Raw genomic sequence first — 24,624 nt, 5'->3', positions numbered from 1 at the left:
CAACCTGTATTGCTGCTACACTGCAACATTGTAACACTACAGTGTACCACTGCTACAAGATAACACTGTAAAGGTGTAAGACTATAATATAAAACTGTAACACTATATTTTGTAACACTGTTACACTACAACCTGTATTGCTGCTACACTGTCACCATGCTACACTGCTGTACTGTAACACGGTAACAGTATATAACTGCTAACTGTCACCATGCTACAGTGTACTTTGTAACACTTTAACACTGCTAACTGTCACCATGCTACAATGCTACAGTTGTAACCCTGTATCACTGCTAACTGTCACCATGCTACAATGCTATAGTTGCTACTCTGTGGCAGCTCTTCCGCAGTGCTGCCCTCTGGTCCTGACAGAAAATAAAATAAATTAGACTCGAGATGGGGGATTTCTCTTTATTTGGCAGCTTTTCTCCGATGGATTTGACACAACGTGAACAACTGTTATATTTACTGCTTCTTTTTGTGTTTAACTACCACGTTTCTTTGTCAGCACCACAGTGAGTTCAACTGTTCTTCCAGGACCTTGACGCATCGCCTCCATTCAGCCATTGGAGTCGGGGCAGCGGGGTCCGCGCTGTTGTGGTCTAGCTGCGATCTACGTGTGATTCCACAGCGAAATGTTGCCATGTAACCCACATTAGGAGCCATTCTGCGGTGTAAGCTCAAGCTATTCTGTCGGCTGGCGTCGTCGGTGCGGAGCAAGGCAGTAATGTCTGGAGCCGTCGGTGGAGGAGGAGGCTCCTCCTGTCTGGGCGCAGCGGCGGCGGCCAGTTGCAGCTCCGCCGGCTCTCCCTACGCTGCCGCAGCCGGGGGAGGCGCGGGGGTGGCCGGGAGGCTGCCGGCCCGGGTCCTGGAGCACATCTTCTCCTACCTGGAGATGAACGACCTGATGCGGTGCTCGCTGGTCTGTTGGCACTGGAACAACATCCTGGCGGACGAAAACAGCGAGGTGTGGCGCAGCCTCTGCAGCCGGGGTCTGAACGATGAAGCCCTGCGGTCTGACATCCTGTGCAACCTGCTCAGCTACAAGGGGAAAGTAGGTTCACCTGTGCACCACCTCTGTGTCGGGTTGAGAGAACTGTGATTACTTACGAACCCCAGCTCGTACATCTGCCTGTTTAGTGACACCTCCGTTCTGCAGAACACCTTCACGGGTCGTGGTGGATAATGGCCTGCACGCCATAGTATTGAACGCCCGGAGACCCTTGTGATTCACGTTCGGCCTCGTTGTAAATAATGCACTGAACAAATCTGTGTGTTTTCATCTCAGATTTTTTTAAACGGGATTTTGTGCGAGGTTGTGTTTTGTCACAAAATGACTTGTGGGGTAATAATTGACAGGTTAAACCAGATGATTGTTGTTGTTAGCAGCACATATTCATAACTGTGCACATCACATGCTGATATCACAAGTGATAGAATGTAAATTCATTTATAGAGCAATAACTGAATGATATCTGAAGGAAAACGTTGTTTAGTTATCATGGGACCATGTGAATCCCCCCTTAAGGACTCCTGGGGGTCCCCAGTCCTCAATTTGAGCCCTGCTGATCTGATAATACTGGATCAGATTCTACACCTTTTTAAAAATGCAAAATCCAGCTCTGAGTGAAACCTCATACTTCTGCTGTTTCATGTGAGGATATTGATGACCTCAAACTGTAGCTACCACTCATATTCATCATTCATGTTTTCCAAATCTCTAGAAATCCCAATAATAAAGATAATCACTTTTTCACATATTCTTTTAGCCGATAAAGAACTGATCAATCTCCTGTCTTCTACAGCTCAAGTCGTATCAACATGCCCTGAGCTCCCACGACTGCTCGCGCAATGTTTACGTGAAGAAGAACGGCTTCACCCTGCACCGCAACCCCATTGCCCAGAGCACGGACGGTGCGCGGGGCAAGATCGGCTTTTTGGAAGGGCGACATGCCTGGGAGATCTGGTGGGAAGGCCCCCTTGGCACCGTCGCAGTGATCGGCATCGCCACGAAGCGGGCGTCGATGCAGTGCCAGGGCTACGTGGCTCTGCTGGGCAGTGACGACCAGAGCTGGGGCTGGAACCTGGTCGACAACAACCTGCTGCACAATGGGGAGGTTAACGGAAATTTCCCACAGTGTAACAATGCACCCAAATATCAGGTGGGTTCGGGAGCCATGTCTGCATGTTGTTTGCGATGTCGAAACATTTGCACTTATTGATCCAAATAGTGAGACATGTTCACTGTCTTTGTTTAATCCAACATGAACATATGTGATTATGTTTGTCCACAGATCGGGGAGAGAATCCGGGTGATCCTAGACATGGATGACAAGACGTTAGCCTTCGAGAGGGGATTTGAGTTTCTTGGAATAGCGTTTCGTGGACTTCCCAAAGCCTGCCTATTCCCCGCTGTCTCTGCAGTATACGGCAACACTGAAGTCACCATGGTGTACCTAGGAAAACCTCTGGATGGGTAGAAGCAGAACAACACGTGCCACACCGTTCAAACTAACAGGCCGCCAATGAGTGTAGGACTTTTTCCATCCACTGAGTGCCAGCCATGCTCCCTTGCACCATGTCAGACGGTGGTCCTGTTTCTTCCAAGCAACACAACTCAATTCATGTACAGAAAGAGAAGTACAGCTGGACATGAAGCCAGAGTCCGGTTTTGGACTAAAGAGACTACAGGAGAAAAGGGAGGTGTGGGAAAGCTCATAAACAAGTTTCTGGATCAATGTGGAAGCGTCCACTTTTACAGTTTAGCTGCTGGACTTTTTTATTTACTTGACAGGGGGAACATAGATGTTATGTCCGCTTGAATGAGGCCAAAACTATTCTAAACCGTGACAAATACTTTAAGATATCGTTTTATTGAGTGACACAGTAGTCCTTATAAATAGCTGAGATAAAGGAGACAGCGCATTGTGGATGGACACAGGTGAACTCTAGACTGGATTATAAAGGTTTTATGCCAAATTAATATGACCTATAATGTTGTGTTTTGACAAAGGCAACCCGAGGAGGTGGGGACCATCTGTCATGCACTTGCATGGACCCTGGAGTGTGGACCGAAACATTTGTCCTTTTTGAAAATCTCCTCCAGTCGTGTTGGAAAATATACCTGTATCATATTAATGTTTGTCCTTTTTTCAATGTGCTATTGTAGTATTACACACTATTTATTGGTTTTATGTATGGTACTATTGATACTGTATGTTATAAGGCCTGAAAATAAAGTCTACATGGTGCCACTCTGAGAATAAAGATAGTTGGATGTGTTTTTTGGTTGCACAGAATATATGGTTGTACAGCACAGTCAGTAAAAGCCAGTTAGTCTGCATATCCACAGCTGTCCAGTCACACTACCTGTTTCCAGTTAATGCCACAAGCATCTTTAAACGTTTAAAGATACAGACTAAAGATCATCCACATGTTCCCTGACCCTGCAGCCACTTCACTGCAAGGCAAGGCTGGTAGTTTTATTCATAAAGCAAATTTTATACACTCAGAGGTAGATTCAAGGTGTTGCACAGGGACATTAAAAACAACGCAGTCATCATTTTACTAGTTGTTTGGAGTTATCGAGGCTAGGATCCAGTATCTGTCGCTGCCTGACCTGCTGCGGTATCATAAACACTTCAAAACTGTGTACAGTCAGGAAAAAGGCTCAAAATACACAAAAAGATATATAAAAGTACACACAAAAAAGCTAAATCACCTTGTCTGAAAAACAAAATATTATCAGCTTCACATTGGTGCTATTGGAGTTGTAATTAGTGTTCGGCCACACTGCTGATACATTAAATCAAGTTACAACGTGATTTATAGAGGGGACTAATGAATGAGACATGTTACTGCACTCACAACATGTCTGGTTTATGTCCGCTGTATTAGAGGTCCTTCCAGGCAGCGGCTACAGCAGCGTTCTTTTTGAAATGGTGACAAAAGCAAAGTGCACCACTTACAGACGCTCAGCCTCCATCAGCAGGAAAAACAACAGACACCACAGTAATGGACACTGAGCTCATGGATTATGATCTATTGAATATGTGCTAAGAGCTTAGGAGCCATATATCCAACTACTTGTCCCGTTCTCTGAGAATTTACCTGTGTATCCTAATGTAGCAGCATCTAAAGCTTCCTGTCATTCTGTCCTGGTCTAATCTCTGCATCTTGTTTTGACCACGCTGTGTTTCTGTAAGTCTGATCACGGGACTGACAGTACCCGTGTCCTTCAGATCACCATCAAACCTATTACAGCTGCCTCAGAGTGACCTTGTTCCCGCTTATCGACCCATCCCCTGTTCATGTGAAAAGACATAAGAAAGACAATTGGTGTGATAATGTAATGATTACTGAGTACTCGTGGGTCAGAAGACTCCTTTCTGAGGACTTCTAAAGCATGTAATATGTCCTATTTCCACAAGAGGACAGTGATTATCTTGTGTTTTGTGTTATGCCAACAGATATGAGTCTTAGACCACAGAAGGGCCTGGTCATGTGCAGTGTGGTGTCAAGCAGGTTGTCTTTTAATCGATCTACGTGCATGTTTGGAAGGTATTAGATGGAAGACATTAACTATTTGTGTGTATCTGTTGTTGAGAAAAAAGGGGAAAAGCTGGGACATTGACAATTCTTCTTCATATTGGGGTGTTGTGGGGTGAGAGCTGCCCAGACCATCACCCATGGGACTGTACTCCCCAACTGTCATACTAAAAATGCAAAGCAAATTTTCATAGTGCACCATAGTGTCCATCAGGCAACAGACAAAGAATACTTTTCCCGAATTCAAGTGTTCACTCGATTGCCATATGTCAACATATGTAAAGGGCCACCTGAAGCCAGTACACAGGATTTCACCAGTATAACACTGAAGCTGTGAAGAACTGTGTCTCCACTGTGAGGATAACAAGTCAGAGACTGACATGAGGTGCAGGGCAGAGGATTAACATGAGTTTAAAACTCACTTTCTGGATCCATGAGGTCAAACGAAGTGCAGAATTTTCTTTCTCGTTGAACAATTGCAAAGCCGAGTTTCCCTCGAAAGAGAAACATTCATAATCACTTAGAAGGAGCCTTCTCCTCAAAAGTGAAAGTGAACTACACCTCAAACCTTTTTTCCCCCCCAAAGATGGTTTCTGTCATTTCTGGTAGTTCTCATCACAATGATGTATGTTCTGATAAGTTCGGGTTTAATTAGTTATTTGATTTGATAAAAATGAGGTAAAGAGTGTGATGTTTCAGCTTCATATCTGGACAGTGGGAGGACGTGGAGACGCATCGTCCATCTTTATATGGTGACGATAGACAGATCTAATGGAATAAGGGGGAAAGGACATGCAGCTTTCAGCCACCAGGGTGCCCCCTACGTTCTTTTTATCTGGTGCGTTTTGTTTTAAAGTGGCCATTGTTCTGAAGCATTGCTGCCCCACCCGGTCACTGGAGGAACTGTGTTAGTGGGAGCAAAATGTATTTATAAAATAAATTTTCCAGTGGGCCCAACCAGTTAATGCTCTTTTTCTCTCTCAGATACTTTACTTTGCTGAGAGGACATGAAAGTCAACATGGAGACAATCATGTTGCCACTCATAGTTGGAAAAGAATCAGAAAACAAGACCCACAGATGTCCAGTATGAAAACAGGAAGGACTCACCAACAAATCAATTCTCCAAGGACAGGACCATCACTTCCTGTTTCCTAATTCCCTATTCTTGCACCCCTGCAGCAACACGTTCAGAAATGGACTTAACTGAAAGACACAATAGACCTAAAGGTGCATTAAGAAGCTGGGCCACAAACACACATGAAGGCAGTGTTTACTGAAGGTACTTGAAGCAGCCATGATATTGAAACTAAAGCATTGGAGGACTTCTTTACTCACTTGGGGCACGATGCTGTAATATTATTTGTGCTTTTCCATCAGTCATCCTCTTGATTCCCTGTCTCACGGTCCAAGAGCACTATAACCCCTCTGTATATTACTGTATACACAGAGAGTTCAGTGTCTCTTTATGTGTAAACCTGTGTTTTGTGCTGCGAAAGGGCCGAAAACCAAGCAGGAAGGGTGTGTGTCGAGCGATTTCCTCTCTTGTAGGCTGAGTGATTACACTGAGCCGAAAGTGTGAAGGGTGTGTTCTCACCGGTTTTTGTGGTGGCAGTTGTGCTACCAACCATGCTTGTCTGTTCAACAGCATTTCTGTTATGGGGTTTAGAGGTAAAAAAGAAAAAAACAATCTGCAGTGCTGGTTGAAAGCTGTTGCGCCTGCACTCGCCTTCCTGTGGCCCTTGAGAACCTCTTTCTGATTGCAGCTTGTCCATGTGACTTGGTTTCCGTTGCCTGCCTCCTGCTTCCGTGAATAGTAAAAAAAAGAGGCATCAGTGGTTCAGCGAGAGCAGAAGCAGGCAGCTGAACTTCACACACGCGAACGTGCTCTGCAACGGCGAGTCAACCAGCGTTATGGTCAGGGGATCAACCATCGGTGGCTTGGGAAATCTTCACCTAACCACCAGGGTAAGTAAATGCACTGTGCACTCGTCTATTGTGCAGCTGCATGCACGTGACTGCTGAAAGAAGCAAACATACATGCTGTGTCTGAATTAGGAATATAAATGCATATTATCTTTCGTCTCTTTGAGACACGTGAGAGAAGGAAATGTTTATGTCATTTAGTTTTTACACAGCATTTTCTAACTTAATCTTAACTCAGCATTAAAGACTGTTGAAAAAGAGTTGCACCTTTATTCCATATTTATATTATTGAATTGCTTAGAGGTGCATTGGAAGGATGTCACTTGAATTATGTATTGCACACATTTATGCTTGATTGTTAAATTATTTAGCTTAATGACTCAATATCACATCAATTTCATAATTCAGTTTGTATCCCTCAATATTATTTGAACCTTTTTTTACTTTGAAGAATAGAACGCTATATACTCTGCCTTTGTGCAATATAACTTTGTGTGTTATTATTATAGATCATGTGGTTTTCTCACAAGCAAGTTTTAAAAAGTCCAAAAGGACATTTAAAAGTAGTGTTGTGTAAAATGTCTATGTTACAAACTACAAATGTTCATCACTGTCAGCCATGTGGATGGGCTGGAAGTGTTTATTTGAGCTGTGGTAAAATTGAACGAGAACAAGATCGCAGAGATAACGTGTTCTCTGAAAGTTTTTTCCCTTTTTACATCACTAAAATGAAAACAAATTTTAGTTTAAAAAAATTGAAATAAAGGAACTCCATATTCAGTTTGTGTTGCAAGCGGTTTGAAATTTTGCGAAAATGGCAGCTGCTGCGACATCAAGACATCATCGGGACATTCAATCTCAACAGAGTAGGACACGATCCAACATTTATCAAATTATTTGACTCTACATTTTACTGTGACATCTTCCCACACTGTGTAGGCTCATCTTCATTCAACAGACATTAAATCTACATGTTATGGACACGAACAAACCACATTCAGTAAAAGACCTCCACCATGAGAGACATATGAAGTGGACACGTCATTTTCAAGTCAAGATATGACAGCAAAACAAATTTGCTCAAAGATTCAAAGAGGTGTTCGCCAGGACAAGACCATAAAACCTTGAGAATAAAAGAAATAAATGAAAATCTCAACGTGTGGAAATTTTTAGATTTTCAAGTTTTTCAAGGTTGAATGTAAATGCCTGTAGCAATCAGCACTTTGATAGAGATGTTGATTTCCCCAACTCTTCACGAACAGAGGAAATATTTCAGGACACGGTTTCTCATTTCATGATACCAGACTTTACATTCAAATCACGGAGGTATTAAGAAGTTGTAAAGTTTTAGATTAAATTAAATTAAAGGATCTAATGTTGTAGAATAATACATCATTCAGCGTCTAATTTGTCTCTCCCTGTGTCTTGTTGCCAACAGTAAAGATGTTAAAATGCCGGTCCACGGACTCACTCCCATCCTGCTCTGCTTGTTACACGTCTGGATTATCCCGAGCCCAGCATCGAGTCATCCACAGCTCAGCGAATGTCGGCTGGTAAGAGGTCTCCCCTTAAATCTGAGGAACACTATAAAGAACACAGTTTCTGTGTTTCCTTAATAATTATGGTCTGGTCTGAAGGCCCAGTATCTGGCTGTGTGTGTTTTTAAAATGTTCATGATGAATGAAAGAACCAGCAACAAAGAGGTTAAGATTTTAAAATGTAAATGATTTAAACGAGATGAACCCAAAGAAGCCATCTTCACTTGCAACTAAATGCTGACAGCCTGGGAAATAAATTGACCGGTTTATTAAAATGTAACTGAGTGACCAAAACTAATGAATAAACTCTGTAGGGCAAATATCTCCACCAAGGCCCAACAGTCCCCTTTTGAAACCAGGTTTAAATTGACCAGATCCAGATTTTTATTTGGATCTGCACAAAATCACACAGACTCATAAATATCAGTCCTCTTAACATATCAACATTTTCTTTTCATTTAATGGGCCCAATATTAAATAAAGTAAAAAACAAATCCCTGGATCCGTCCCCTGATTTACTGAATACTTTTTTTGTACTTCATGAAAATCAGGTGAATCGTTCTGCACAATCACGCAAATGAAACCGTAACCTCCTTGACAGAGGTCAAAATCTGTGTTTTTAGCACATTGTTTGGACTGGTCCTGTGAATTGAACAGCAGAGCTTGTGGTAAACTAATTCTATCTTGATTTTGATTTCATAAATTTACATCTATGTGAGACTATGAAGTGCTGCCATGTGCTTTTTGTCCTTGAACCTGGTAAAATAGTTAATTACCAAGACTGACAAACTTCTTGAGGAATAATAATTCCCTGATGCAAAACATAGTAACCTTATGTAGACTTAACATGCAAAGGCCAATACTAAATTGAAAAAAATTACAGTTGCCGCATCCTGTTCTTGTCGGATTTCTGAAAACATTTTTCTCCCATAAACAAATAACACAAACACATTAACTTATGCTTGGATTTCATACTTAAAGCTGGGGATGGTAATCCTGGGAAAGCTAGCAAGAGCAGGCTACACTATTTAACCATCTGTCTCGGCAAAGCTAAACCCCTGAAACACTATTGTCTCTGCTTCAGCGGTGGATGCCTCCTTTAACCCTACCTTTAATTTGTGTACTCTCCTTTTCTCTGCAGATACAAAGAACAGCTCTCTGCAACGATGCCAAGCTCAGTTCTGTGCCTCCAGGATTACCACGCAACATAGAGGAACTTCAGCTCAACTACAATCACATCCAAACACTACAGGACGACTCTCTGCTCCGTTACCCTTCACTAACCAGTCTGAGCGTAGCATGTAACAGTTTGGAGAAATTAGAATCAAACACTTTTCAAGACTTAAGCTTGTTAGAAAGCCTCAATTTGGCAAATAACAACCTGTATATTGGTTACCCAGAAACCAGCCAGGCATTAAAGAAGCTACCTGGTCTCAAAGTTCTGGATCTGTCAGAGAACAAACTTGAGGATGAAATGGCAGCCACTCTTCTCCAAAATCTGACGTCCTTAGAGTACCTCAATCTTTCTGGAAACCTCTTGCGGAGATTGGACGAGACCTCATTCAGGGACCTGAACAAGCTAAAAGAGCTCAACCTGCAAAGGAACATCATATTCGAGATTGATGGCGCCTTTGCCAGCAATTCCAAGCTCCAGCGGCTCAACTTGGCCTTCAACAATCTGCCTTGCCTAACAGACTTCCACATGACCCACCTAGTGGTCCTCAATGCCAGCCACAACTTCATTGAGTGGTTCATCTCCAGACAAGACCTTAATGACACTTTCCAGCTGGAGACACTTGATCTTTCAGATAACAAACTGCTCTTCTTTCCTTTCTTGCCCAGCCATAGTCACTTACGCAACCTTTACCTGTCCCACAACAGCCTTAGGTTCTACGAACAACTGGCAGACAATGCCACGTCCCCAAACGCAACTACAACTGTTGAGTTCTACAACCTGAGGAAGTATGCGAGCAATGTGACTGCCGAGTTGTGGGATGACAGTCTTCATGGGGACGTCTCTTCTCTAGAGATTTTGGATCTAAGAGGAAACCAGGTAGAGTATTTCCCCTACGGATTCATCCAGAAAATGCCCTTCCTGTCAAGACTTCAAATGTGCACCAACTGTCTGAAGTCCTTAAATCTAACTTACGAACAGTTCCCTGGCAGCTTGTACGAGCTGGACATCAGCAACAACAGGCTGAAGCAGGTTGTAGCAGATGAAGGAACGCTGGCGGTTCTTGGCAATCTGACCTACTTCAACCTGAGCCTGAATGATCTTGAGTGGTTACCCCCGAGATTCTTTTCCTCACTGCCAAGCCTCAGGTCGGTGGATCTCAGCTACAACCACATTGACATTTGTCTCTCGGAGGAAGCTGAGATCAGTACAGACCTTGTCTCATCTTGTGTGGATTGGAGAAATGTTGTGTCCCTTGGGCAGCTTTACCTCAAAGGATGCAACCTTGAATTAATTCCATCGTCTGCATTTGCAGGGTTGTCGCTAACGCACCTGGAACTGTCCGATAACCCTGGACTTGTCCTACAATCAATACAAAGCCTCAGCAGAACTTTGCAGCATCTAGGTTTGGGAAACACTCACATTCAAGACTTTGACTTCTCCCATTTGAAAAATCTGAAGTTTTTAAACATTTCAAGGAACTCTCTCGCCCACCTTTCCCCTTCACTCCTAACTCTTGATCTGAAAGTGCTCGACTTGAGGGACAACAGACTGTCCACTATCCCCCACGGTCTGGCTAACGCATTAGCTCCAAACCTTCAGATTGTTTTCCTCACAGGAAATCCGTTCAACTGCTGCCAAACAGAATGGTTCAGGGCCTTTGAAAAATCAAAGACAATCCAAATGGTCGGACTATCAGACATCGAATGTGAAGATCCCGTGCGAACACAGCAATTGCAGCACTTAGAGTCATCTGTGTGTTTTAACGAAGCTGGGGAATCTATATACTGGTACATTCTGCTCTTCGTATCCATAAGTCTTTCATTTGTTGGCATTTCAGTTATGGTTCTTCTCACGTTCAAGCCCCAAATGCTAAAAAAATCTATTAAAAAGAAGTGTCTGAAGTCTACATCTTATTGATACCCCAAATAAAACTGTAATCTCCACAGCATATTACTGAGAAATGTTAACTGAATGTATTTTGGTAATGAATTGAATTATTTGTAAAAGTGTCTGCATTGATGAAGGAGTAATTGTAAAAGAGTATGTAAATAACCTTGTGTTGGGTTTTTCTTTACATTGCTTAGTTTTGTTCATTGAAATACGATTCTATACGGCTATATGACATCCTTATGTAAAACTGTGGCTGCGTTCTTGTGGGTGCATGCGCGTGTGTGTAAGCTTGAGCGTGGGTGTATGTGTGTGTCAACATATGCAGAAGTAATGTGATGCAAGCTGTTGCTATAAGCAGCAGAGGAAACATGAAATTTCCTGTTTTGCTAAGATGTGCAGCAACTGCCCAGTTCTGTATCTCGGGGAGGAGGGGTCTGAGGTTTCCCTGCCAGTGGCAATAAGATGAAACATGACGTTCCAGGGTGTCATTTCTCCTGAGGAGTTGGATCCATATATTGATGTTTGTTAAGTCTATTCTGTTAGAAAACCCAGTGACAGGCAACTAAGTTTTAACAAATATATCCACAGACCACGTGAGCATTACACTGTTTAACAGGGGACATATCAGCCATGTTTCTCACACACAGGGCAAGGACAATTTATTCCTCTAACTTTGTGTTCATGTGTGCAGTTGCCCAAAAGCAGGAGTTGATCTAGCTGCAGCAGAACGCCGGAGGCTTAACCAGAAAGAAACCAGAATACCGCTGTGGTGATGCTCAGGGTCATGGTGGTTGGAGCTTAAAAAAAAGAGAAAGAGGAGCGCAGCCTCATTAAAAGCCTCACATTTTTACATATCTTTTTTTTTTTAAATGTGTCACTGCTCAGTCAAAGAGCCAAAATAGATCTGAGCGAGTCTTTGCTGTTCCTGTGCAGGGCCGCGGTGATGAAGCTTCATCATGCAAACAAGTTCAGATAAGAGAAACAGAGACAACTCGGGGGCAGCAGCAGACTTTTCATTTCCAGCTCCCCACCATTCACCTTATAAACAACGCGAACCATGACCGGGTGCACATCCTCTGAATTCATCAAGAATCTTAAAAGAAGAAGAAATCGATGAAGTGCTGCTCGGCTGATAAAAGGCATCAACAGCCTTTTCAAAGTTGTAGAGTGGCATTCAAGAAATCATCATTTGCGGAAGGCCCTTTGACACTGGTGACAAACTGTTGACCAAGTGGAATTTAATTTGATTAGTCAACTGTTTTTGGTCAGGAGTCAGAGGATATATGAATTATGTCAGAGGGCAACACACGCACACACAGCTGCCAAACCTTGATAAGAACTTTGTTGCTAACGCAGTGAATACACTGGAAGCAATGACCGGTGACAACATAAGTGCTACATATGAATAACAGAACTGTGCTGTCTTTATATAGCTCAGCAAAACTGCCAGACACACGGTGATGCCGCTGATCTGTCTTTGTAAAACACTGTAGTAAGAGGGTCTTGAGGCACTTGAGGTGTGTTACCAAATAAACACAGCAATACCCTCCACCAGCGGTTCGTCTTTCAAGTAGTGGTCACAGTTTCTCAACCATCAGTGCACATGAGAAGGGAGAAGTGAAATTTGGCCAAATGTGGTCAAATGAGATTCATTTGTAAACATGTGTGCGCAGTGCATATTTAGTATATGTGGATTATACCACGTTATAACAGAAATTGTCAGGGTCTCGCATGCAGTGGTGGGATGTAATGAAGTACAAATACTTTGTTACTGTACTTAAGTAAATTTGTCATGTATCTGTACTTTAACTAGATGTATTTTCATGTACTTTTCATGTTTACTCCACTATATATATATTACTACGCCATTACATTATTACAATGCATCATGGTTACATGTTCACATTAGAGTGATCAATAATGAGAGGGGAATTGGTCTTTTGATCCAATCAGAGCAGGCAGGTAACATGAGACCCTTACTTATTTTTTTTGACTTTCCTTTTCCGACCTGAAGTGGAACAGTTGACGGCTGAAGAGACACCTCAATATGCGACTGAGGAACCCTGTGAATCAAGTGAACTTAGAGCAAGTCCTCAAATGGCAGATGCAAACAAGTATTTTCTATTCTCTTGTGCAACATGGGAAAGAAAATAAGGACAGTTTAAAGAGGAAGGGGTTTTTTTCTCAGGCAAGCTATCACTCATCTGATGATTTGTTGAAGTCTTACTTTATCTGAGTGGGTGGGGTGTGCTTTTTCGGAGACCTAAAGACAGATAGAGTGTCAGGATACTTTTCAGCTGTGGTTTCATGACCACGAAAACCTGCTAAGGTCAAAGGTTAACTCTGAAAATATCTGACGTTTCCTTTACGTGCTGGAAAATAAAAAAACAGCTTCTCAGCAAGGCAGCTGTCATTTTGCAAAACTCCACTTCCTCTTAACCCTTCCTGCTGATATGAGCCAGGTCGCTGGACTTCCTGATTAGGCAGGAAGCACTTCATAGCAGTTGTTCATTTTCTAGATTAAACTTGCTGCTGGAATCTTGCTTTGGTCAGAGAGGAACCCTCACAACACATTGGGTCAAGTAAAGCCAATAAAACAGGGTCTACAGTGCAGTATCTACTTAGATTAAGACATTTGATCAAAGTGAGTCGGCCCAGAGTCACACCAGGGCAGATAACAATACGAGTTGTTAAGATAACACACGCACATGGCAAAAACAGCTTTGAAATAAGTTCAGAATTAACAGTGAAGAGAGTTTGAAGTACACAACCCAAAATAATCTTTTAAGGTTTGCTTCAGAAAAATAATCTTTCTCTTCCCGGCATGATTCGGTCCTTTGTCTTTATGTTAAACAGTGTTTGGAAAGTTTGGCCTGGAGCAGGGAGCTGCTTGTGTTAAACGATTTCTCTCCTCGTCTCATTTGTTCACAGTATTTACCTCATGAAACTAAATCCAAATCATTTGTTGCGGATCTTTAGTTCATTATTGAGATCGGACATAGGCAAACTACCTATATACAATTTTCTTTTCTTTTCCTAATTTTGTAAAGCAACATTGGGAAAGCCCTAATTAAGTCCAAGTAGTTATTACGTATATTGAAATGCTGCATTGCACTCGTCCTGATGTTTTCTGTGTAAAGAGTTTTCTTTGTACTATTGATGCATTCCTAATTGCGTAGATGGGTTGTGTACGTCATTTGTCTGTTGTGCAATTTATCTGTAACATCGTCATTTTCCCACTGAGCTGTTTCGGCCTGGACAGTCATGCATGAGACATGAGACGAGACATGAGCAGGTGTCTTCATCACTTGTCATCGTCTCAGTCTGAAGTGTTTCTGCCAAATCACTGACACTGGTTCAATGAAATGAGTCCAACAGTATAAACCAGGTTAATGTCACAGAACAGACACATTGATCGTGTTGCCTGTTCTGCCCCCCAGTGGTTCAAACCATGAACAACAAAACTCAATGTTTAGCACTGGAAATTAATGTGCATTTACAAGAACAAATGAACTCTTGCAACCTTTAAGTGATATTTCTTTTATTTAACTGCACAATATTGCATATTTATTTTACAATTGTATGCTTGTTTTTTATCAGTTACACACATAACAAAAAGCAGCCGTATAGTAATATACTTAAATCTCCCAGAATGTAACAGGAATTATTTTTAATGTGGAGTTGAAATGCTGGTTCAGGGGGAAACTGATGAAATGGTATATGATGACAGTCAAAAATAATTCATTTAGAGCAAACACAAAGCTTGAGGCACTTAACAATTCACAAATTGTGTGCTTATGAACAATTCATTAAGGGTTATTTGATCCGAGAGCTAAAAAATGTTGGTTTCCAAATACAAAGAGAGGAGACTGGGAAGAGTCTCAATACGGCTGGTGTCGCTGCAAAAAAAAGCTAATGGTTTTAGACTGATTCCTTTGTTACAAGACACTTCATATCATGGAGGACATGTGACTTTCATTAACTGCCATGAGGCTAAAGGAACAGTGCGTGACTCACTGTGCAGTAAGGCTTCATGTGAATAAAGCTGACACACAACACATATGATACTGTTAAAAAAAGATCTGTTCATACTTAGGAGATAACCATAAGAGCTACTGCACCATGAGATCATCAATCATAAAATAAGACTTTAAAATAATCAGCGTCACCCTCTCCACTTCCAACTGAAGTGCTTTTCTGCCTTTAGAATTTTACCTACTGTTTCACTACTTGGGGGGGAAAAAAATAACCCATCAGATATAAAATATTGTAAACAAATTTTTTTTTTAAAGAGTTAAAGTTTGGGGGATGCTCTGGTACATATTGCAGATTGCATGGCATCAAACACAAAGGCATGGAAGCAGGCTTTAGAAATGTACTGCAGTTGCATACAAACACGTCAGGGAATGGGTCCATTTCCTTTCCCCTCGCTCAGATGAATTCATTCCAGCTCGAGTCGTCTAAAAGCGAGACTCCCATCTTCTTTTCATACGAATAAAACTCATTGTAAAAATGACTGAAATGGAGGAGAAAGTGAGGCCTGTCCCCCGCATCACGAGATAAATATGGGATCACAAAGTGGGCTCAGTTAAGCAGCTCCAGGTAGGTGATCGGCACTTTGCCCTTCTGGCTGCCTCGCTCGCCCATCAGCCAGTCGGAATCCATGCCCGGGACGCTGCTGACCGTGATCACCTGGAAAGACGGATACAGCGTTTAATGTACAGAATTATTATTTTAAATAGAGACGTTCTGATATCAGCATTGGAAATGCCCCCAATGATGAAATACAGGCTCTGGCATCGTGAGTATGCTTCTCTATGTACCGACCTGATACGTCTTTTAAAGTATATTAGTTTCACCCAGATAAATCTGCTGTGTTCTTTTCCTGGATATCTCTTCGTGTTTGCTGTCTAAAAACAGCTGTTACACTGTGCTGCTAATGACAAGTGATGATTCTGGAGCAACAGAGAGGAGGCGATTTCTGGTAGTGTCGCACTGGCCAGAGCTAGCTAAAAACACAGTAAAATAGTGACGTGGACTTTTTTAAATAAGACACGTAAAAAAAGAAGAGCCGATTCACTCCCTTCCCATTGCCAGTAGAGGAGTCTTTCTGTTTTATTCCCCCTGGTGAGTCCTGTGTCATGAAAATGGAAACAGAAGCTCTCTCAACTTTCTGTCTTGCCAGTGTTGTGTCTTGCTCGATCGGAGCTGGAGCCGATAAAAGGAACCAGAGTTTACTGCAGAGTCATTTGGGAGTGGATTCAGATTGTATCCTTGCCCATTGCAGACAAATGTGTTGGTGGATTTTCTGAGCAGTGGAAAAGGGGATTAAGTTGTTATTTTTTGTAAATGCACTGGTATCTGATCAGTACTATACAAAGTCCAGGTTTTGTAACCGGTGATGGGAGAGTGAAATTGGTATCAGAACATCTCTAATTATACAGTTTATTTTAAAATAGGTTCAGTATCATCTGTGATCAATTAAAAGGCAACTGACGAAACAATTCTTTAATGTGGCGTTCTTCAACTTCATAAGCACATTTCTGAAGCGCTTAGTAGTTTTAAATTCTATTATTATCCAAGTGGGGTAGTGAAATGTGAGAGAAAACCTGAGAAGTTTTCTGACCGTGTGTATTTCAGTGAAGGAGTAATGCTGAATCATTGTTAGTTAACCACAGGCTCGATGTGGACAGTCGGGAGCTCTTTCCAGGAAAGGAGGGGGCTTATGTTCCACGGTACAGGAACTGCTCCAGTGCTGCTGCAGCAGGGAGACAGACGCTCAGGGAAAACTGACGCATATCAGTTTCAGTTTGGGATTAAATTAAGCTTCTTAATGTTGGTATCTGAATACTATAATTCTATCCTGTATATAAAACCTGATATTATATTTACATTTTACATTACGATTTTTCCACTGTGGATAGTAACTAATAAGCTGTAGGAGAGGAGCTGTCGTGTCAGAATCACCTCATCAGCCAGCAGGGAAAGCTCGCTGCTGCTGGCAGCGTCGTAGTCGTAAAGGACTCTGGCTTTGCGGCTGCCGTTCGAGCTACGCAATTCGTTGAACCCGCCCGACACTGAAGAGCTGCCGTGGCCCCCAGACACGCTGGGCAAGGAGGCCGACACCGGGATGGTGGGCACCGAGATGCTTGCCCCGCCCGACACTGACGACTGGTTGTTGTTGGAGAATGACGAGGGGAAACTGGTGGAAGGGAGAGGAAGATGGAGGAAGATGATGAGCGCAGGTTGACACAGATGTGGGTGTTCCTCAGTGTTAACATCAGCAGGTACACTGGACAGTCTGTCTCCCTGTAGATGTTTCATTACAGTAGACTTCTCTGTGGATTAACTTCAGTGGGCATTCATCATTTTCCTCTTAAACTGAAGGATGAATATTTTCTGTAGCCCTACATGAACTTACACAGCTTGGGTTTATTACACAAAATATTAAAAACATGCAAACTCTTCCCCTCACAGAGCCTCTCAAGACATGTTGGATTATTGAAGCATTTCAGAAGGAAACATAATTTACATCTGTGAACTCAGAGTGTTTACGTTTCTCCTCCGAATTAAGGTAGATCAAATTTGATGTTTGCAGGTGAGGTTTGCGTGACCCTGAAATGGCTTCCTCTACATGAATGGCTTCCTCTCCAGCTCATGCATTGTGATAACTGTCAGTGAGACATGATGGTGATATGGAGCTTGTCCTGTTGTATTTTACCTGCCCAGCTGCTTTTGGAGATCCACCGTGTACTGGTAACACTGTGCGTAGTACGTAGTCTGGGCCTCCACAAAGTCATTCAAGCAGCGTAGTTGGTGTGCCTGGAAATCCACGAGCAGAGGTGGGAGTTATACTTGTAATATCAGTGTTTGTACATGTTTAATCAAAGAAAGAATTTAACAGATATTTTCAGCATTTCAACTTTCTGAGGTTCCATTTGTTTCTATGTTTAAAATAATAATAAATACATGTCATCAATGTGTTAATGAGTAATCAATTTACTTCTTAGTTATTTTTATTAGTCTCAGTGATCAGTTAAGTCATAAAGAAGTACAACCAAGCTTGTGGGAATATAAGGAGCTTTGTAAGAGGAATAGTTTGACATTTTGAGCAGTGAGGCGAGCGTACAATTATCTTAGCTTAGCATAAAGACTGGAAACAGGGGGAAACTGCAGGCAGTTAATCCGTGGCTGTGACCACATACATATTTTTATTTACAAGACATCTAACTTTTCTTCTATCTGTTGGTAAAAAAAAAAGCACATCTGCAGAAAATATAAAAACTATACTTTAATTATAAGTCTGAGAAAAGACAGGAAACATTTTCTTAAACAGAAACTCTGCATTGAATATTCTGAAGGTGCAGTTCTGACTGCAGTTGTTTTTTCACTTAAAACATTTGGTGTTGCCTGAGATCACAAGTCAGTTCTTTCTGCCAAAACCTAACCACATCAATTGGTATAATTTGTTTATTGACTAAATGACGATTAAGGAGGAATCCTGAGAAAGAGACGATCGTATTCGACACCATATGTGAACCTGGAAGCTGTGCCGGGCTAAGTTAGACTACGTACATGGGTGCTGCTGACGCCCTCCAGCAGCAGCCGGGTGATCTCTGCCTGCCGATCGAACTCACTCTGGGTCATCCTCAGCTCCTGCTCGGCCTGGGAGAGATGAAACCAAGAAAAAAGTCGGTTAGATTGATTAAGAAAGTAAAAGAAAAAATGAGCAGTTGACTTAACCACAAAACATAAAGAAGCCAGAATCGGTTTCTGTGCATCAAGTATGACATGAGATGGAAGTCAAATGCAGCTAAAAACATAGTCAAATTAAATCAAAATCAAAAATAAAACTGACAAGAAACTTTGTGAGGAAAAAAACAGGGAGGAGAACACAACAACTGAACATGACATTTCCTTTTCCTCATATGGAGCCAAAGGATTCAATACGAGTCCCGGTGGAACAATGGCTTGTTGTGATTTGATAAATATAACGGTTCGGAGCCGAGAGTGACAATGTCCTCACTGTCCTGAGCTCCACTGTGTTTACATTAGAGCCTCAGAGAGAGGTGAGGAGGACGGACTCTCCAGAGGGTGTGGGACATTTTAAATAAGCTCTGATAGTGTGTGTGTCATGGAAGAGAAAGAGACAGCTGCTGACACTAGCATTAGGATGTGTGTGTGTGTGTGTGTGTGTGTGTGTGTGTGTGTGTCGTTTCAATGATGGCTCCAACATTCCACTCACCTCTGTCACTTCCTCTGCTCACATCTGCTGCTTTGTGTTTTGAAAACAGTGACACAGTAGTTAGAACTACAGCTGCTGCACACAACACATCCTTAAACTGTGTGTTTGTGTGTGTGTGAGTCTGTGTGACAAAACCACACTTTGCAGGAGGTAGTGGGACTAGAACAATGTCGTACATAAAACATTTGTCATCCTCAGCTTTCACACAATCAAACTGCCAAGATCCTTCAAGCAGAGATTAAAGCAGAAACCACTGTTTACAGGCCCTGAATTCAGGAGACACTTTTCTGTGTTTTTAGTGTTTCCTCAAACACTGTTGACTGAACACATTGTCTTGAAGAGTTTAAACACACCATAAGACTCCAGGGATAACGTGGCTCTTAATGTGCCATACAGTGATAATAGTTCTTTAGAGAGGGAAGGAGTTTAAGCTCATTGGTTCTCGGCTCTTTTGCTTCTTCCGTCCCATGTTCTCAATGGCCTATTGTTGCTTGTCTTATTTTAAGATTCTTTCATCTGACAAGTTTTATTCTGTTTTATATTTTTGCACACATTTCCACAATACAATTTCTAATACTTTTGACTAGTGATGTAATTTTACTTGCTATGCTACTGTCGTGCTTTTAACTAAAATGTGTACAGACAGCACTTTGACTGCAGCCAAAAGGGCTTTTCTGGGATAATTTCCTGTGTTGTCCATCCCTGACACATTCTAACCCATTCTGAAATGATACATATGAAGGTATCATACTCAGACACTGACTAAGTTTACATGGAAACCAATAATCTGACTACTTACCTTATTCTAGATAAGACCTTACTCAGATTATACTGTGTACACAATAGTTACCAATAGAATATTCTGTTCATATCCCTTGTGTGGTTATGAGTTACATCTACACTACGACAGACATCCCTGCTTGATATTTAAAACCACAACCTTTAATGCACATAGAACCTCTTTAAGTGGTTTTCTTTCTCATTTTGTAAAAACCTCATCTTGTTTAAATTCAAACCGAGGGCCTATGTTGTCAAACCGTTAGTGACTGATGCATGGCGATGTCACAAAATGCTTTGAAAACTCCACTGAGATGTTATAATGCTATTAAGACATATACAAATCTACGTCTACATAATGCCACTAAAGTCAGAAAACGCCACATGTCCAAATGTGATTATTGCTAATTCTGAGTATGACCTTCAGAAAATGCTGTTTACATGGCAGTGCCTTATTCAGACGATTGCCTTGATCAGATGGTTATAGGAAAATGTGTTTTCTGTCTCACTGGAATACAGAGTTGCTGAATGGAATAAACATGACTACTACCTGCCACTTTTAACAAAGTAAAAGTTTTAACAGTATTTACAGTCAGGTTTTGAGAATGCATATGTAATTTAAAACTGACAGATCAGCACAACAAGAAACACTGAGCTCAACATAGTGTAACAGAGATGAATGTGTCTCCCTAACACATTACAACTGGAATAGGACACCGTCATTAACGTTATCTTACAAATAATGTTCGGTTTGAAAAACAAAAATGCAGAAAACTGAGACATGAAAAAGGGAAGTGGCTCATGTGACTGTGTTGGAAGTCCCTAGAGATAAAATGGTAGTTTTTATGTTGAGTAACTTGGTGTGTCAGATCTGAGTTTGAGGGAAAGAGGATATGAATGACAGCTTTTCTTACTCTGAAAATACGTGGGCTAATGATTTAAGAGAAAGCAGAATTCACAAAGGCTGGTTATTAATAACGACTAAAGAAAACCCAGGTGCAAAACAATGAATGTGTTCCATTGATGATGATGCGTGTGAGTGCGTGTGTGTGTAAAAGTACCACAGCTCTTGCATCAGCCATCCTGGCTTTCTTTAGCCTCGTCTTGGCTGCATCCAGATCCAGGCGTTTGACCTGCAGTAGCTTTCTTTCTTTCTGGACACAAATCACAGAGCAATGAGACACGACTCCTGCTCCAGGCATCAAACAATGTCACACTTCTCATGCTGATGAGACCAGACCATGAAATGGGTGATAAACACACTTGTGTTCCAAATGACCTCATCAAACTAACTGTACAGCATCAGTTATAGAAGGAGATAATCCTGATGATCTGATGGAGGATTTGGTTTAAGATACAGCTGTGATCAGTGTTTCTACATATACGACAATAAAGATTAAGACAGCTTTAAGACTCAACTCAAGATCGTGTACAAAGTTCAGTATGATATCTGTTAACTGTTGGGAATTAGTACAAACTAAAAACTCAAAGTCCAGTGACAAGTGAATCAGATTACGAACATGTCGTATAGAGTCCAACTCACCAGGATGGTTTTGAAGTCGCCCTCTAGAAAGTTTCTGAAAGGTGTCAGGAAGTTGATGGCGGCACTTTGGATGAGCTCCCGCTCTGCTCCGCCGATCTGTTTCTCCGTCTCACCACATTTTATCAGAGCATTTCCTGAAATGATGAGCAGCACAAACAAAGCATGACCCCCGGGACAACACCGGAAACAAGACCATTCAGTAGCAAAAGGATCAGTTCAAAAAAAGCTGCTTTTCAATGTGAAGCATCTACTGGTCAAAAGAACCCACTAACATCTGGCAATCAACTTTCATTACTGGGTCAAATTACTCTGCAGTAGACATGGGTTTTTATCAACTCTGATGGAAACATGACACCTGGGTAAAAACGCAAATTTCCATTTCTTCTTCTTCTTTATTTTGATAGCCTAGATGCTGACGCTGCACCCTTTGTGTGACGTTATGACGCACACTGAACTTCCAGGCATTGGCGCGTTAACAGCCATGAACGATTGCTCACCAGGTTGTCTACTGATTCTGGGAAATGAGTCTATCACCTTTATCAGTTGTTTTGCCTGTGTTTAAAAAAAGCCATGTTTACCTGCTAGTTTTGGTGTAAATGAGGAATTAGAAAAAGGCAACGGCATGTGGAATAACACGACTTACAGACAGAGGGAAACCATTGCGCTATTCAAAGTCATCGCATGCAAGTGTTTTAATCTTCTCCATATACTATAAAATGGCCTTTATTTTAGTTTATTAGTCTGGAGTATAAATACTGGAAAACTATTTTATTTTATTCTGCCATTTTATTTGTTCTATAACAAAGTTGGCTATTGAAAATGCTTTGTCTCATCTCACCTCAGTGGATTTTAAAACTCGACAGAGCACTCAGTGTGTCACTCACCGTAGGCGGTTCCAGGACCAAACTCATTTCCAGACTCGATCATAGACTGGCCCAGCAGCTCGTGATTGTTCACCCGCGTCGGGGCTTTTTTCTCCAGTTTCTCGTAGACAAATTCTTCGAGCCGGAGATCTGGGGTTTAACGACAGGAAAACTCAATTAGAAAGTCACAAGACTACAGTGAGGGAGCCAGATGCAGACACTGAATTTGGGACAGCGAGTCGGCGAGGATTAGCTTTCACAATGACCCCAACAACTTCTCCGTCACACCTGATGGGATTTGTTTCACCTTGTCACATCACGTGGAAGGACGTGGACACTCGCAAACAGCATATCTGAGCAATGTGGGGTATGAACATAGAGAAATTCGATTCAAACCAGGTTACTTCATCCAGGATTGTTACAGCTGGTCTGTGTGTGTTTGTTGTGCTACGATGTGGCATCATGATGTGAACTGGAGGATGCACAGCTGCGCTCACACACTTCACAGACACCCTGCCTCCTGACACATGTTAAACAAGCACTTGTGGCCCATGCCAAATTAAGGCATTTATAGGACAGTGAAGTGCTCGTCAGTGAAGCGTCTACTGTCTAGAATGATCTAATTGGTCTGATTACCCAGAACAGCTCATTTTCAAATAATGCATTTGCTGTGGTGATGTGTGGGTGGGTCAGTCTTGTGATGCATTAATTGGACAGCTCTGTAAACAGGGTTTGTGCGGCAACGGGCCTCCACCTGCCCCGAGGAGTCCAGTACGTCGGGGTGTGTTCTGTCAGAACTGTGGGGCTCTTACTCGGGTTGGGCTGCAGTAGGATTTCGGTCTGCTTCATGATCCTCTCCGTCCATTGCTTGGTGGTCTCAGCTCGGACCAGCAGGTTCTCCAGATGAGCGTCCAACTCGGTCTTCTCAGCCTGGCCGAGCTTCTCCTCTGTGAACTGACACAGAAAACACTCGGTTACAGGGTGAACACGGGGGCTAGCAGCCTGGAGGGGGGGGGTTATCCGCCCGGCTGCTGCAGATGCTAATGCAGATGCTAATGCTGCTGCTGCTTCCTGCGGCCTGCTCCGGGGGATGTGATGAACAACTATCAAACACACTGACATGTAGCGGGGACCATTAACACAGCCCTACACTTTGAAGGGGTTGAACCCAGCAGGTCACATTCCCTCACATCTTCACCACAACAGCCAAGTTAGCAGTTGAGCTAGCAGGCGAGCTAACGCCACCTTAGCTAGCAGCTAATGTTGTTTAGCCTGCGGACCAAGCGGGCGAACGTACCTGCACCGCCCGGCTCAGGAAAGTACCGGCGTCCGCGGCGAGCCGCTTAACGTTGAAGTCCATGTCGCAGCGGGGAAGTGAACACTAAACTCCGGCAGCTAGTCTGTCTCACAGCCCGTCGGCCATCCCCACACTAAATACCAGCGGAGCAGAGTTTAGACTGAGGTCCACCCAGCTGTTCCCGCAAAGATACTACACCGACAAGATGATGACGTCTCAGCCCAGTTCGGACGACAATCACCGGATATTAGATAATAAATCACGAATAACAAGCTTTATCTTTAAGTTCTTAACTATAAAGGTGAAGTGAAACTACACAACACAGGATTTAGCTAAAGTGTCGCCATTTATTCCAGTCGACTGTCCCACAAACAGCTGGTGTTTGGTTTTCAGTGACGAAAGTTGGTTGGAGATTTCTCTCTTGCTCCACTTTGCTTCCGAAACTCTTCTGTTGCGTTCAAGTGTCAAATGGAATATTAAAACATTCCTAGCAACAAATTGGATTTTTATTTATTTACTTGTCCCCTCCCCCCTCCCCCCATGCATATTTCTACACAGATGCTTATATTTCTTGTCTTTATGTTTCTATTCTATATTTACATTTATTATGCTTTACATGTGCAGTCAACGTTATTTCTTATTCCTTTGTATATATATTTTTTAAATAAAAAGGACTGAAAATAGAAATAGACAACAAAAACAACAATAAACGTGATCTAGAAGTAGGTGAAAAAAAATTATGTTATTTTGCAGCGGTGCAAGGGGCAGTTTTAACAACTGGCCTTTACATTATGGCAATACTTTTGTAGCTGGCAGATGATA

At 42.2% G+C, this 24,624-nt stretch overlaps 3 protein-coding genes across 3 annotated transcripts; 2 read left to right on the top strand and 1 right to left on the bottom strand.

Annotated features, from left to right (window-relative positions):
- The first annotated feature begins 528 nt into the window (after positions 1–528).
- fbxo45 (F-box protein 45) lies at positions 529–3,263 on the top strand. The gene is made up of 3 exons (XM_035142254.2): positions 529–1,054; positions 1,806–2,162; positions 2,295–3,263. Exons 1-3 carry the CDS (start codon positions 728–730, stop codon positions 2,478–2,480), a joined length of 870 nt encoding a protein of 289 aa, XP_034998145.1. The 5' UTR covers positions 529–727; the 3' UTR covers positions 2,481–3,263.
- A 3,025-nt stretch (positions 3,264–6,288) lies between these two features.
- Positions 6,289–12,628, top strand: nrros (negative regulator of reactive oxygen species). Its single transcript, XM_035142253.2, has 3 exons — positions 6,289–6,514; positions 7,911–8,025; positions 9,152–12,628. The coding sequence occupies exons 2-3, from the start codon at positions 7,924–7,926 to the stop codon at positions 11,102–11,104; spliced, it is 2,055 nt and encodes a 684-aa protein (XP_034998144.1). The 5' UTR covers positions 6,289–6,514; positions 7,911–7,923; the 3' UTR covers positions 11,105–12,628.
- Positions 12,629–14,601: 1,973 nt separating this feature from the next.
- sh3glb1a (SH3-domain GRB2-like endophilin B1a) lies at positions 14,602–24,114 on the bottom strand. Its single transcript, XM_035142569.2, has 9 exons — positions 23,803–24,114; positions 23,318–23,459; positions 22,527–22,655; positions 21,643–21,776; positions 21,161–21,253; positions 18,653–18,742; positions 17,799–17,899; positions 17,045–17,279; positions 14,602–15,769 (listed from the first exon to the last, which is right to left on the bottom strand). The coding sequence occupies exons 1-9, from the start codon at positions 23,863–23,865 to the stop codon at positions 15,662–15,664; spliced, it is 1,095 nt and encodes a 364-aa protein (XP_034998460.1). The 5' UTR covers positions 23,866–24,114; the 3' UTR covers positions 14,602–15,661.
- Between the last annotated feature and the right edge of the window lie 510 nt (positions 24,115–24,624).

This window comes from Hippoglossus stenolepis, chromosome 19, assembly GCF_022539355.2.
Source record: "Hippoglossus stenolepis isolate QCI-W04-F060 chromosome 19, HSTE1.2, whole genome shotgun sequence".
NCBI classification, from domain to species: Eukaryota; Metazoa; Chordata; class Actinopteri; order Pleuronectiformes; family Pleuronectidae; genus Hippoglossus; species Hippoglossus stenolepis.
This window is presented reverse-complemented; position numbering and strand designations above follow the sequence as displayed.